Source organism: Pezoporus occidentalis, unplaced genomic scaffold (assembly GCF_034315485.1).
Source record: "Pezoporus occidentalis ecotype Australia unplaced genomic scaffold, CSIRO_AGI_Poc_V1 ctg93, whole genome shotgun sequence".
NCBI lineage: Eukaryota > Metazoa > Chordata > Aves > Psittaciformes > Psittacidae > Pezoporus > Pezoporus occidentalis.
Genome location: NW_026916294.1, coordinates 8,288,855 through 8,304,422, shown reverse-complemented (window position 1 = coordinate 8,304,422; position 15,568 = coordinate 8,288,855). Strand labels below are relative to the sequence as shown.

The 15,568-nt window shown below is 46.4% G+C and overlaps 2 protein-coding genes across 2 annotated transcripts in view; one reads left to right on the top strand and one right to left on the bottom strand.

Annotated features, from left to right (window-relative positions):
- Positions 1 to 15,568, bottom strand: part of DZANK1 (double zinc ribbon and ankyrin repeat domains 1) — a 498,878-nt gene that overhangs the window by 54,807 nt on the left and 428,503 nt on the right.
- DTD1 (D-aminoacyl-tRNA deacylase 1) lies at positions 1,975 to 11,990 on the top strand. Its single transcript, XM_062605949.1, has 6 exons — positions 1,975 to 2,135; positions 3,631 to 3,721; positions 5,841 to 6,076; positions 7,594 to 7,691; positions 9,460 to 9,636; positions 11,392 to 11,990. Exons 1-5 carry the CDS (start codon positions 2,093 to 2,095, stop codon positions 9,613 to 9,615), a joined length of 624 nt encoding a protein of 207 aa, XP_062461933.1. The 5' UTR covers positions 1,975 to 2,092; the 3' UTR covers positions 9,616 to 9,636; positions 11,392 to 11,990.

Here is a 15,568-nt window from a genome sequence, read left to right as displayed (position 1 = left end):
CTGGGGACGTTCAGACGGGGCATCAGGAAGCATTACTTTATAGAGAGGGTGGTCGAACTCTGGAACAGGCTTCCTGGAGAGGTGGTCGATGCCCGGAGTCTGTCAGTGTTATTTGGGCAATGCCTTTAATAACATGCTTTAACATTTGGTCAGCCCTGAACTGCTCAGGCAGTTGGACTAGGTGATCATTCCCTTCCAACTGAAATAGTCTTTCCTTTTGCGTCCTTTCCTTTCCTTTCGCATCCTTTCCCATCCTTTCGCATCCTTTCCCATCCTTTCCTTTCCCATACTATCAGCTCTGTATTGCTCTTGCTCAGCATTCTGCTCCTTATTAAGGTGTAGTAGCATGGAGGTAGCTGTAATGTGGATAACGTGGAGGCTCTTTGCAGTTGCTGCTGCTGTAGTACCGATGTTAGTCCAGCACCAGTGCAGCAATGTAACTTACCCTAGTGAATCCTTTTTTCTGTCTATACAGTCAGCAGATCCTTGCTATCTATTTCTCACACCTTGATAATAAGCAAAGAGAAGCCTGTGTGGCTGCTGTTTGCAATGATGAAAGGATAAAATGTTTTCATTGCTATGCTCTTTTTTTATTTTTTTTTCTTTTTTTCTTCCCCTCTTATTCCTTAGAGAATAAAAGTGATCCTCAGGCAAAACCAGCACTCAGGCAGGAAATATACACGAGGGAAACAGCTTTAGGATTTACAGTGACAACAATAGTAACACACAGGGAAGTTGAACCTCCCATTACTCGACTGCTCAGGAGTGTGAAGTCATACTTTTATCCTGACGACAGCCCTCCTCCCGAAAACTGAGCAGTCTGCAAGCTCAGGACTTTGTGCTGGTACCTCCGAGAGTCATCCTGGCACCAGCCCGTCAGTGGAAATCTCTTCTCCTGCATGGCTGAAATGACAGCTCCATCTGGGACACAGCTCGGCAGGACTTGCAGGCTTTGCTTGGATCATCACTGTTCTTTGCACATGTATCGAAGTTGCTAACCATGAACTGGGCTCAACTAGTTGTGCTGCAAGGTGTGGATGAGGCTGATTGTCACCTCAGTGTGCTGTGGCCAGCGGTCTGACCAGGTGGCCCTGGTGAAGTTGACTGTGTTACAGGATGTACCTGTACCCAGGATGGCTCCTCTGATCACCTCTGAAATGGATGATTTAAAGATTAGTAAACGGGAAGGAACGTGGTTTAATCTTTCTGGTCCGAGAGTTGTTAATCATCCTTCAAATAAAAGCTTCCAGGAGATGAATTACAAGTGCAGAAATACTGATGTAAGCTGAAAACTTGCCATGTTTTCTGCTCCAGGCCCTTGTTTCTGTAGGGGTTTCACTGATCCTTATGCATGCTGCCTCCCCTTGGTAGGGTACTGCTGCCCAGACACTGTGGCTGTAACTCACTCCCATTCTACAGGGTTAGATCCTTATGGACACTGCCTCCTTCCCTTTAGGAATCTGCTCCTAGCTGCTGTTTTCTGCTGGTGTTTTTCCCAGCTTCTCCTGCTGCTGACCCCTGTTGCGACAGGGGCTCCCTGCAGGGGCTTCTACCACCTATAGAGGCTACTCCCCAGGCCCTGCTCTCTACAGGGGCTCCCACCAGTCCCTATGGACATGGAATCTCTTTTGAGGAGACTGACCCAAGGCTCTGCACACACAGGGCTTCCTTTCTTAGGGGCTTTCCCCTTCAGACACCTCATTGTTTCTATGGGGGCTGTCCCTATAGCCACTTCTGAGTCTGTCAGGTCTACCTGCAGCCTTGTCCCCTCACTGCATGGAAAGTTGTGAGCACCTCTGCCCGTACCCCCAGCTTCTGTGGGAGCTTCTGTCCCGGGCACAGCCACCATCTTTTTCCAGAAGGCACTATCAGATTCCTGTGGGTCCCCCTCCCCGTGTCCCTGTAGCCATCCCTATAGAGGACATCGCTCCCTACAGCAAGCACTGAGGGGGTGCTGCGGCAGCACCTCCCAACCGACAGGGGACACTGTGAGCGGCGCGGTCCGGCAGGGAACGGCCGCCGTTACGTAGCGCCGCCGCCTTTTCCCCGCACCGGTAGTGGCGCCGGGCCTGCGCTGCGCGGCCGCGCCAGCATGAAGGCCATCGTGCAGCGGGTGGCTCAGGCCAGCGTCACAGGTCGGTGTGCCGGCACCGGGGGGGACAGCGGCGGAGGGCGGGGGTTGGAGGGGGGGGGGAATCGCGGGCGGGCTTTCTTCCCCAACGCCGTCCGCTCCTGGCCGCTCTCCTGCCGTTTCCCCCGCCGGCCTCACGGGCGGGCGCCCTCCCGCAGCGCGGCTCGGCTTGCTCGTTGTCCCCGGTGTGTGCCGGCAGTGTGGCGCGGCCGCCTCGTCCCGTGGTTCGCGTGTGTCGCCTGTGTAATGAGAGCTGGCTCCTTGCGTGGCGTGCCCGGGCTGGCAGTGCGGGTGCAGTCGCCGACTTGCGTGGCTTTGCATGCATTGACACTACGGTCGCAGGCGTTTCGCAGTCCTCGCATGTGTTTGCAGCGCAGTTGTGGGCACCTTTTGTGGCTTGCACGTGTCGGGCACTGTAATTTACCCCTTCGCTTTTCATCCGTGTGTCACCAGTGTCGTACCATTGCCAGGGATGTGGTTTGCAGGCCTTGGCACTATAGAGTTGCTTCCTTGCATTGCTGTCGTGTGGTGGTACTTCAGTCGCAGTCATCTTGTATTGTTTGCTTGTGCTTTTGTCTTTGCCCATGGTTTGCCTTTATAACGACAGTTTCTTCCTTGCATGGCTTGCGTGCACTGCTGTATGGCTTGCATGGTCCTTCCTATTGCACTGGTTGGAGCTTCTGTGTTCAAGATGCTTAAAATCCCCAAGATGTTTACATGGGAGTCCTGCGTCTGCTTTCAGGACTAGGAAAGTGATCATGCCCCTGTACTGGGCACTGGTGAGGCTGCACCTCAAATCCTGTGCTCAGTTCTGAGCCCCTCATGACAAGAGAGACGTTGAGGTGTTGGAGCAGGTCCACAGAAGGGCAGTGGAGCTGGTGAAGGGTCTGGACACAAGTGTGATGAGGAACAGCTGAGGGATCTTGGGGGTTTAGTCTGGAGAAGAGAAGGCTCAGGGGGGACCTTATTACCTCCTACAGCTGCCTGAAAGGAGGATGGAGCCAGGAGGGGGCTGGGCTCTGCTCCCAAGGAACGAGGGATGGGACAAGAGGAAACAGCCTCAAGCTGCACCAGGGGAGGTTTAGACTGGGTATTAGGAACAATTTCTTCCCCAAAGGACAGTCAGGCATTGGAACAGGCTGCCAGGGCAGTGATGGAGTCACCATCCCTGGAAGTGTTCACAAGCCATGTGGAGGAGGCCCTCAGTGCTATGGGTTAGTGGTGGCCTTGGCAGTGCTGGGAAGTGGGTGGATTTTATGATCTTGAAGGTCTTTTCCCACCCAGCTGACTTTATGATTCTATGAAATAACTCGCGACATCAGGAAGACTTGAAAGAGGGCTTCTATATGATCTCTAAAAATCTTAAGACAGAGAAGAAGGGTTTAGAATAATGTTTTCTCTGGTGGTTGTACAGTTGCCAGCTGACACCAGTAGCTAATCTGTGTCACAACCCAAGGCAGTGCATTTAGCCTCACTCTTCTTCCCCTCCCCTTCCCCAGTGGGTGGTGAACAAATAAGTTCGATAGGACGAGGCCTCTGTGTGCTGCTGGGCATTTCTTTGGAGGATACGCAAAGAGAGCTGGAGCACATGTAAGTCACATTTCCTTTTGCCTTGAACTCTTTTATTTGTGCATTTCTCACAGTCAGTGATACCGGTACAGTAGCCAAATAAATGGGGTGCCTGTTGGGAAACTCAGGTTTGCCTGTTAGTCCCTCTTCATATTTTACCTTGAATACTGGTTTCTTTCTGTGTTCCACTGAGAAAAATCTGTTTCATTCCCTGTCTATGTGTTTTATTTTATTGGGAACAGGCTCAAAAAGGGAGAATCAACATATTTGGCTTTTCTAATCTCCCTTTTTAAAATGTCTTTCCTCCTTGCTGGACAAATTTACCCAGAGGGAGTAAATCCATTTCTCAAGGATGGGCTGTATCAGAAAGCTCAACTCTCATTTTAGCTTGCTCATAGGAAGTTTCATTCCTCCTAAAGGATAGTCTCCTCAGTTACGTTTCTGGAGAAGTGCATCAATTTTGGCAGCCTGAAGGACTGGCTCTGGCCATCTGTTCCATGGCCACAGAATATGGTGATTCAGCCAGCAAACACATGCAAGAGAGAGTTCTCTAGGGGCTGCTTCTGCCTCCTTCAGACATTGTTCTAGGGCTGACCTTAGTTCTTACAAAGGCAAAGAAGAAATGGGTAATAGAGCTAACTGATGTCAAGAAGAAGAAAGGGTCAGGCAGTGAAGAGAGAAGAATGTGAGGGTGAAAACAACCCTTGGCAGATGTGGAAGAGGGAATGGGGGTGTGCTGAAGGTGTATATGTTATGACATGCTCCACTGGCTTGCCTTACTGTGTGCTTCTGACGTCGTTTTTCATTCCCACTTTGGTGAATGTGAAAGGTGCCTCCGAATGTTGCAAGCAGGTGACCAGTAGCAGCTGTGCTCTCAGCACCAGGTTGGTTGGATGACTGGCACAGGAAAGGCAGGAAGCCAGCAGCTGAAAAAGGAATGAGAGGAATCAGCTTAACTCTTCAAGTCCTATTAAAGGAAACTTCAGTAATCCTGTAAATGAAACACAAACATCTTTATCATTAGAACACAGCAGTGCCTATGATCTGAGCCTGTGCGCTGGGGCCTTCCAAGGCTTTTAACCATTCACTTCATGCAGGAGTGAATTCTATTTGTTGCTGGCACACACACCAATTGAGAAGGATGTTTTTTGTGACAAGGATGGTTTTTGTGAGTGTGCCTTACTGATGGCAAAGCCCTGAAGCTACACCATAACAAAGTCTCGGTTTTATTTTATACTCTATCCCTGCTGGTGCAGCCTAAAATGTCTGGCTAACAACCACAGTTGAAATGCTTTGCACTTCCTGTGCTCTCTTTATAGTTACTGCAGATGTGGACAAGCTACAAGAAGGAACAAAGACAGGAGAGTGGCAGGCATGCAGGCTTATTATCAGTCAAAATCTAACCGTAGACTGGGTTGCAAGTCTGCTTGCTGCTTTACAAGTTCTATTTATGAAAGTCCTCTTACTGTCTGAGTATTCAAGCCACTGAGCCCTACCTCCACAAGTCAGCCCTAATACAAATTCATAGGACAAATCCCAATCATAACTTTGCTGCACCTGCAGTTCTGTGCTGCTCCCTGCCTTCCTCCTCTCTTTGTGATGAAGAAGTACAGTTCTCACGTGGCTTGTGGGCCTGATTTGGAGAGAGTGCTGGGAGGTAGCAAAGCTGGAGGAGTATATGTGAACATATTTGGAAACAACCCTGGTTTAGGATGATCTCATTTCATACTGACTGTGATTTCCCAGTGTGATGGGAGGGTTAAAATTCCCAAAGCTATTCACATGTTAAATAATGTGGCACATAAAATCAGGTAGTAAAGAGTGAGCTTTCCTAATTCCTATGCCATCTTTATGTTATGCTGTAACTTGCAATTATTCTGTCCTGATCTCATGCCCTATGGCCTTACAGTAATGGTCAGGCAAATGTGTTGTCTGTAAAGACCTTCTTGGTTATGGCTCTGCCTAATGTGATGAGATTGCTGTGATTTAGGAAGGGAGGGACAAAGGGATATCATGTTGTGTGGAGGCAAAACGAGTATACATCTGCATTCTCCTTTATCTCATGCTGTGTGATAGGCATGAACTTGTACCTGTTGATCCTATATGAGACAATTTATAAAGTATCATTTTCTCCATTTAGGGTTCGAAAGATCTTGAACTTGCGAGTATTTGAAGATGAAAGTGGGAAGCACTGGTCCAAAAGCGTGATGGATAAACAGTATGAAGTGTTGTGTGTGAGCCAATTTACTCTCCAGTGCATCCTGAAAGGAAACAAGCCTGACTACCACATGGCAATGCCCACAGAGCAGGCAGAGTGTTTTTATAACAACTTCCTAGAGCAGCTAAGAAAAGCCTACAAGCCAGAGCTTATTAAAGGTAAGGGCAAGAGGTTGGTGAGGTCCTTGGTGTGACCAGTGGACCTTGTTTGTGTGCACTCTTCCCTGATCATTACTTTCTTTATTCTGTGATTTTCTGTTTGCCTTGCAGAGGAGCTGTCTTTATGTGGCAGTAGATGAGGGGATGTTATGGTATCTTCACTAAGCAGCCCAGCAGGGTGATCATTCCTGTCTTCCTCTAGCCAAGCCGTTTCCTGATGTATGACACATAGATGTTCTTATACTGTCATTGGCTGTACAGTGTGGCCTGGGTTCAGCAGTAGCAGTCATTTTTCTCCTTCCTAGTAGCTGGTGCCTTGCTGTGTTTTTGACTTTCAGCCTGGGAACAGCTCTGATAACACCGATGTTTTTAGTTGCTGCTCAGTAATGTTTACTCTGACCAAGGACTTTCTGAGCTTCGTGCTCTGCCAGGGAGGAGGGGAAGCTGGGAGGAAGCAGAGACAGGGCACCTGACCCAAACTAGTCAAAGGGGTATTCCATACCACAGCACATCATGCCCAATATATAAACTGGGGGCAGTTACCTGGAAGGGTGATATCACTGCTTGGGTCAGGCTGGGTGTCGTTCAGCAGGTGGTGAGCGGTTGTATTGTCTTCACTTGTTATTTCCCTTGTCATTATTATTATAGGTGGTAGCAGCAGTGGTTTGTGTTATACCTTAGTTACTGGACTGCTCTTATCTCAACCTGTGGGAGGTACATTCTTTTCATCCTCCTGCCGTCCCTCCTGGAGCTGGGAGAGGAAGAAGTGGGGGGGAGTGGGCGAGCACCTGCGGGCTTCTGAATTACTGGCTGGGCTTAAACCACGACACAATGTGAGCAATGACCTTAACAGCATAACACAGAGAGGCTGCAGCCATGAGAGCAAGCTCTGTACCTCTCAGCTGGTGTGCTAACAAATGACAGACATTTCTGATTTCAGCAGTGTACTCCTGTGAAGTGGGCAGGATTGGGGCAGTAGGTGATGTCTGTCTTTCCTCCCTTTTGGCCAAACTCTCTCAAAGAATGATCTGGGTTGCAAACAGGAAAGAAAAAGGAGCACATTGGGACTGAGCTGCACACCCTGCTTAGAGTATTCAATGTCACATGCTCCAGAGAAGGCTTCAGGTCATTTTATCTTCTGCCAATATGTAAGATTTCCTCAAAGCATCAACTGGTTAGTAGGACTGGATCCCTGGGCTTAGCTGTTGCCTCCTTTAATATATCATCTCCTGCCTGCGAGAACTGTCCTGCCTATCCTGAACTGTGAGAACCTTGATTATCTGGAGACTTGGTTTGTTTTGTTGACGTTTCTGTACTTAGGATTTATCATCTCAGTGTCAGACCACATAGCTGGGAGTATGTACACTGGTATTTTTCTTTGTAGCTTTCTGCAGTTTGTTAGTTGTATGTGCTTTTGTGTATTTTTTTTTTGGTTCTTTTTAGTAGCACATGTAAAGGTTTTGGTGTGTGTTATCCTTCCAAGAGCCATAAGCACTTCTTGTATCTTCCCTTTGCAGATGGCAAGTTTGGGGCCTACATGCAGGTCCACATCCAGAATGATGGTCCTGTAACAATAGAATTGGAGTCCCCGGCTGCTACTGTTGACCCTAAACAGGTAAGTGAGCGTGTCCAGAGGAGGCCACAGAGATGCTCCAGAGGCTGGAGCACCTGTGCTCTGGAGACAGGCTGAGAGAGCTGGGCTTGTTCAGTGTGGAGAAGAGAAGGCTCTGGGGACACCCTAGAGCAGCTTCCAGTGCCTAAAGGGGTGATAAGAAATCTGGAGAGGGGCTTTTGACAAGGGCCTTGTCCTGGGTTCCGCAGTAGCAGTCATGTTTTTCCTTTGTGTTAACTGGTGCAGTGCTGTGTTTTGACTTCCAGCTTGAGAACAGTGTTGGTGAAGCCGATGTTTTCGGTTGTTGCTAAGTGATGTTTACCCTGACCAAGGACTCTGTGAGGCTCATGCTCTGCCAGGGAGGAGGGGAAGCTGTGAGGAAGCAGAGACGGGGCGCCTGACCCGGGCTAGCCGGGGAGGTATTCCATACCACAGCACGTCATGGCCGGGGTGAGGGGTAACTGGGAGTTACCCAGAAGGACAGGGGCTTCCGGGTGGAACTCGTTTTCTTGGCCGGTGGTATCGTATTCTCTTCCCTTGTTATTTTTCCCTTATCATTGTTGTAGCTGATAGTAGCGGTGGTGATTTGTTGCTGGACTGTTTTTGTCTCAACCCGTAGGAGTTGCACTCTCTCGATCCTCCTCCCCGTTCCTCCGGGAGCGGGGAAGGGGAGAGCCCCGGTGCGGGGAGGCAGGGGGGGAGACGGACACGGACCTCGATTGTTGTCAGCTCGGCACCACTCACTGGGAGTGAGTGGGCAAGTTGCCTGGCTGGGTTTAAACCACGACAGGCCTGTAGGCACAGGACAAGGGGAATGGCTTTAACCTGACAGAGGGGAGATTGAGATGAGGCATTAGGAAGAAATTCTTCCCTGTGAGGGTGCTGAGGCCCTGGCACAGGGTGCCCAGAGAAGCTGTGGCTGCCCCATCCCTGGCAGTGTTCAAGACCAGGTTGGACACAGGGGCTTGGAGCAACCTGGTCTAGTGGAAGGTGTCCCTGCCCGTGGCAGGGGGTTGGAACTGGATGAGCTTTAAGGTCCCTTCCAGCCCAAACCAGCCTATGATTGTATGATTCAATGATGTAATGTCCCCCAAACTTACTGCAACCTGTTTCTCTAGAAAATGAAAAACAGGTGACAGCTGTTTGCAACTTAATTTGACTCTTAGTAGTACTGAAAGCATTACTACTGAGAGGTTGCAGTGCAGTGTAAGCTTAGGGCTTTGTCCAAGCTGATTTGAAATGATTATTCTATATCCTAGGTGATACTAAGGCTCATACGTGTATTTTTCTTTGGATAAAGAATAAAATAAGTTTATTCTTGTGTGTTGGATGACTGAACTTGGGATATATCTGTTGTCAGCAGCTTTGAAACTACAAAACTGCCACGTAAGACCCAAAACAGAAGAGAAGCTTGGTGGAATCCAGCTTTCCCTTTTGGTCCTTGTGTTCTGTTTTTTCTTACATTTGCAAATTGTGTTGGGTGAAGGAACCCCGGAAAGCAGAGGGTAGTGCTTTGAAGATGGGCACTTCTCTCTTATACTCAGGGGGTGATCATGTTGGCAGATGATGATAATTCACTCTCTTATCCGAATTTCTGAAAATGTAAGCCTTGGGCTTTTTGGGTTTTATTTTTTCCTTTCTGTTTTCTTGATATTGGTGTGAATCTGAGTCACACGTTTCGTACAAATGCTCACATTTACAAGCTTTTAGAAATAGTCTTCGGAAATAATTTTATTTCATGAAGTGTTTTCTTGCTCTCTTTCGTGAATAGCTGACGAAACTTGAAAAACAGCAACAAAGAAAAGAGAAGACCAGAACCAAGGTGCCCTCTGAGTCAAGTAGAGAAAGAAATGCTCCCCGGAACAAGGATGATCCCAGTGCAAGCAGCGGAGCTGAAGGAGATGTGTCTTCGGAAAGAGAGCCTTAGCTCATCCAAAGCAGGCCTCAGGTTTGGCTTTTCCACTTCTCCATATAGCTGTGTCCTGCTGCTTGGCAGTCTCTAACACTGGGTGCTTTACTGAAGCAGCACATGCAGAGAATTGCATTAGGAATACTGAAAGGTGAAGTGCGGTAATCTTGCTGGTGGCTAACCTCTGCTTCTGCAGTTGGCACACCAGAATGTAGAAGTGGGTGGAAACCTTTTCCTAGCTGTGTGCTGGGCTGAAGGTGTGTATCTGTGAGCCTGGCCCAGCCACCACTCTCTCCAGGTTGACTCAGGAAATCTAAAATTGTGGTCTGATAGCACAGCAGTGGCTTAACTCTAAATCCTGCTTTGTATTCTTCATGGTTGTGTTTCTTTCTCAGTCTTTATGTATCAAGCAGGTCATTCTGGAACAGACCCCATTTGTAATTACCATTTATAATGCCCAAATAACACATAATCCTCAGCAATGGAAGTGGAAAACATGTCAGAAATTTGAGACAGGCCAGAACTGCAACTTCATATCATGGTTCCTACCCCTCCTTAGTTTGTTCTTTCCCAGGGTGACTTGAGAACAGGCTGTTTCATGTACCTTCACTATCTAAGGAGCACATTAGGCCAGGCATTGAGAGCCAGACTTTCTGCTTGAATTCAGTAGGAGAACTGGGATTTTCTTTCCTTTTGGGCACTTGACCTGCAGGACATGCCTGGACATCAGTGAGAATTATCTACATATGTAGATATGTATTTACTGTACTCTTCTGGTCAGTTTTAAGTCTTCAGGACAGAGCTTTCATTACGTTCCTTCTCCCCTCCTCAGCTATATTGCTGAGTTTGAACTTTCAAACATGTCCAAGCTCTCAAAAAAGTAGTATTTCCCTCATCTGCACAACTGAAGCCCTGAGTTGGCTATGCAGTTTACTTACTAACACCTTTACGAAGTTAAGGTCTAACCTCTCTTTCCTTTTCCTGCCCCTAGAGTTCAGTCTGGCCTGTGATTTGTACTGTTCAGTATCTTGCATTGCTCAGAAAGTTGCTTTAAAAAAAGAGAATCCATCAATTTCCCTGGTGGTCAGACACTGGGGGCTGATTTCTGTTTATAGAAGTTCATGTTACCTGTATGGTACTAATGTAAATAAATTTGCATAAGGCATTGAATAGATTCCTTGAAATTTGGTTTGGATTGACCTGGAAAAGGGATCAAAGAGACTTTCAAGTCCACAGGCTTCTTTCTCTGGCCTCTTGAAGAGCAGCTTCAAGACTGGAGTGAAATGTTTCCATTTATTAACTGAGTTGCAGTCAAAAGTGGATTGTCGTTTCAAACAACAGTTGGAATCACAAGTTCTGCTCTCTTTGGCTTTATGCTGGGCACACCTGCCTGCTTCAATACTGGAGGTGAGCAGGCATATAGGGAAGAAGAACATGTTCTTAGGAAGTGAAGCAAGGATGTGCTCCTTTTCAGCAACTGTTGGCCTTGTTGCTGTGCTACAGGAACATGAAGGCCCCCCCCCCCCCGCCCCAGTTTCTGTGTTGTGTGTTGAAATAAGAACATTGTGGAGAGCAGGAGTTTGTAGAGTTGGCATGCTTTGGTCAGTCTGACCTTTCCAATAGCATTTAAAATTCTGGAGAGCTGAACAGATCAAAAATGTGATATTGATAACCTAGCATTCATGTGCATGCTGTGGCAATAAGTGAAGATACTTTTCTCCATAGGATTTGAAGGAATCCGATTCTGTTTCTGCTCTACTTATAGTAATGTTCCCGTTTGTTTGCCTTCCACAGTTTCTCATACAAAACCTACACTGGATTCTTGAAGAGACCCAGCATTCACCTCAGCACCACTCTTCAGTGACTTTGGAAAAGAATGGAAAACAGGAAAACAGAACTAAGACATCAGAAACCTGTATCATTCTGTATTGAAACAACCAAAGCAATGCCCTCAGATCCAGTTGTTAACGTGTAGTATCAGTAGTAAAGAGGACTTGTAACATTTTTGTGTATGTGTTTTCACATGACTGCTGAGTAAGGGATGACTATAGGCAGCTTGTAGCAGAACATTTACTCTCAGTACATAAGCTCCATTTCAAAAAGAAATCAGGGTTTTTCCTTAAACTTACACTTGAATTCTGAAGATTATCTGAGCAGGCTTGTATATTGATTCTCACTCTGGTGTCATGTGCGACCTGTTTTCATGGCAGCCTGTAAATCTGTGTATATTTTGGTATGTTGTTCAGCTGCTGCGTTACACTAGGGTAGGCAGTCCAGTCTTTCTGCATGGATTAAGAGGAGAGATCAGCTGCTAGTTGTTTATTCTGTGGAGCACATCTGTCTTGTAAACTTTTTCTAAGAACAGAAAAGACTTTATTAAACAAATGATGCTAGCTGTGTGCCTGTTGGTGTTTGTGTATTGCGTTCTCTCAGAGCCATGTGTGTAACAATGTGTGACACGAAGCAAAGGTTGCAAGCCAAGAAACACTACTGATGTAACTCATCCATATCGCCTTTGGAAGTCAGGTTGCTGACCTGAAATCTTTGCTTTTTCCAATACTTTTGAGTCCTTTAGTTACTTTATGGTGGCCATCAAAATGCTCCACATGCTGTGTGACATGCTGCTGACATTTCTCTCAGATCCATCAGAGGCAGAACTGCATTTGGAAGCTGCCGGCAAGCAACAAGATCTGAGAAGCAGCTACAAAAGTGCTTTCCTGTGGGCGTGAAAGGAAGTTTCAGGAGAAATGAAAGACTGCAGATCCTCACACCTTTGAGTTCTTTCAGTAGAAAGGATGGTGGTACCCTTTATATTGGCTGTTCTCCAGGCCTGACTAGCCCTTAACAGTCTTCACTAACCCTCTGCTGTGGCCATCAGGAGAGCCAGGATGCTTACTGCAGAAATAGGGGTATAGGGCCAACTGATGATGGATATTCTTCATCCAAATGTGTATTGTATTTACAATCATAGAATCCCAGACTGGTTTGGGTTGGAAGAGACCTTAAAGCTCATCCAGTTCCAACCCCCTGCCATGGGCAGTGGCACCTTCTACTACACCAGGTTGCTCCAGTCTCTGTCCAGCATAGTCTTGAACACTGCCAGGTATGGGGAATGCTGCAGACTGCGTTATCACTGTGGCTTCTTTTTGTGTGGTGTTTTTAAGCTTTTCTCTTGTAGGCTGCTTGTTCAGTAAAGTGTCAGTGAAACCAAGATGATAGGGTTATCTGCAATTTAGTTTGCCTGAAGTCACAGCCTTATGGTATTTCACCTCCAGGTACATGGGTTGTATCTTGCCCCTTCAGAATTTCCCTTAACCTGGGATTACAGCCTGATAGTTTGTTGTCACATTAATGCTTAATTGGCTGCAAAGGGCATATTCAGTCCCACCTCTCAGGTGCTGAGGAGGCTGTTGACCCACCAACCCTCAGACCGATTTCATGCAGCTGAACTGTTCTGCTTGCTCCAGAATCTATGAAATCTTCCACTTTGCAGCTTGTCCTTAAGAAGGTAAGTGAAGAAAGTACCACAGGCTCTGCACCCTGAAAGCTAAGTGGATGGAACCCCAAACTACAAAAAATAATAAAGATTGAAAAGAAGTATCATAAGTATGTCTCAGGGGAGGCAGGAGGTGGTACATGAGCTGTTACAAGGGAGACCTCGTAACAGTCTTTCAATACCTAAAGGTATTGGCCTATGAAAAGGGCCTACATGAAATCTAGAGAGGGGCTTTTGACAAGGGCCTGTAGGGACAGGACAAGGGGGAATGGCTTTAACCTGAGAGGGGAGATTGAGATGAGACATTAGGAAGAAATTCTTCCCTGTGAGGGTGCTGAGGCGCTGGCACAGGGTGCCCAGAGCAGCTGTGGCTGCCCCATCCCTGGCAGTGTTCAAGGCCAGGTTGGACACAGGGGCTTGGAGCAACCTGGTCTAGTGGAAGGTTCCCCTGCCCATTGCAGGGGGTTGGAACTGGATGAGTTTTAAGGTCCCTTCCAGCCCAAACCACTCTATGATTCTATCAAATATTGTATATTATAATAATGAATATATTGTAACACTGGTGTAGAGGGAATGTGGCTCAGTTACGATGTAAGGAGAGGAGATGTAGTCTTTGGATTAGATGGTACTTTGCTATCGATGCCTATTTAGTTTTTTTCCTTCTTGTGTTACCTGGGGCACATTAACCAGTGCCAGCTGAGGTATGCTGACAAACTTTCTTTTCTTGTTAAGAACTGGGATTCATTTTGTTTGTGTGATTGAAAAGGAGAAAATATATATCTTTTTATTACTCCTTTTTCACTAACACAAGTGTATGCAAAAGTGTGATGTACTTGGGGGTAAATAGTTCACGTGTCACTATGTCAAGGCTGAACCTGTGAAAGGATTCCACGGGAGCTCTTCTAAAACACGGAGTATATTGGATTGCACCATAGAAATGGCAAATCTTATTCCTAGAGGTTGAGGTATGATGTAGCTGGCAGAGCAGGAACGCGGATGTTTCTTGCTTTAGGACCCTTTGCCTGTGCGCCACCAGGCGTCAGCAGAACCTAAGAAACGGAAAACCACTGCAGTGGATTTAGGCGGTTTTCATTGGAGTCTCCTTCCTTAAAGGAAAATGTTCACTTCGGTGATAACTGAGATAGTTGTTTTCTTTAGAGTGTATGTATTTGCCTGTAAGTGGGATCTGTATCCTTCTCCAGGTAATTGCTCTGTTCAAAACCTGTGCAATAGAATCATTCTTTTTTTCTGTTAGTTTAATATAGGGCTACTTTTAACAGGTCTAGCAAAAGATATTGTGGCTAGATTTCCATTTCCCTGCCTCTGTTTTGGGGAAATCCATGTTGCTCTGCTGTAAAACTGAGTAGGAATATTACTGATGGTAGGAGGAATTGTATATTTTCCATTACGCTCCTTTGTTAAAAGTATATTGAGCTAACTGGAATGTTTCTATGAATAATTACAGTGAAATATAATGCATTATTGATTAAAAATCTTTAGAGAAAAATGATCAGAATTTCTACCTCCAGACTAATACCATCTGCTTAAGAGAAACTGTCACTGGTGAGTTCATGGAGCATGTGTCATAGGGTAGTTTGGGTTGGAAGGGACCTTCAAAGGTCACTTAGTCCACCCCCCCTGCAATGAGCACAGACATCTTCAACTAGATCAGTGTAGTCCTGTGCTGATAGGAAGACTTTCTTGAAGAGCAGCACAGTTCATTTTTGCAAGAATAAACATGCTGACATTAAAAGTGGTACTGGTTATGTTGAGCATGGCTTAGGAAAAAGGTTTCAAAACTAGCCCAGAAATTCTGACCACAGCGTTTGACTTCAGCATTGAAACTTCTTTGTTGTTGTCTGGATTGGTGTTTAAGCTGTGCTCTGTGTTCTTGTGATTTCACTTGTTTCTTCACCTGTGCCAGCACTAGAAACCTTTCACGATGAATAGGATCTCAGGCCAGGAGAAGCGGTGTTGTTCCTGGTGCAAGTACCACTGTTGCTTAGATTCTGATCTATGCTAGAAAAGGCAGAAAAAAATTGTGTATATTATTATCCCAGACTGGTTTGGGTTGGATGGGACCTTAAATCTCACTCAGTTCCAGCCCCCTGCCACAGGCAAGGACGCCTTCCACTAGACCAGGTTGCTCCAAGCCCCGTCCAACCTGGCCTTGAACACTGCCAGGGGTGTGGATGGTTGCTTGTGACGGTTGCTGTGTTCTGAATGATGATTTCTGTATTTTTGGCATTGTTAGCAGGTGATTTTTTTCCCTAACCTATCTTGACAGCTGTAAGGCAGTCTAAATGCTAATGGAGTTGAAATGCGCTAAAAGAGCATATTGAGACTACATCAGATGTTAGGAAGCAATAATTTTTCAAGTATTATAAATATTGCATTTACTTATGAGTTCATTTATTGTATTTTGAAGGTGAATCTGTTATGAGATTTTTTGAGAAAGAGTCCTGTTTAGTATCT

What these genes read in the sequence shown, in the direction of transcription:
- DTD1 (XM_062605949.1), top strand. Translation starts at nt 2,093, where the DNA reads ATGAAGGCCATCGTGCAGCGGGTGGCTCAGGCCAGCGTCACAG. An exon ending in CAAAGAGAGCTGGAGCACAT is followed by an intron (nt 3,722 to 5,840) that starts GTAAGTCACATT and finishes TTCTCCATTTAG; the next exon opens with GGTTCGAAAGATCTTGAACT. An exon ending in CAAGCCAGAGCTTATTAAAG is followed by an intron (nt 6,077 to 7,593) that starts GTAAGGGCAAGA and finishes TTCCCTTTGCAG; the next exon opens with ATGGCAAGTTTGGGGCCTAC.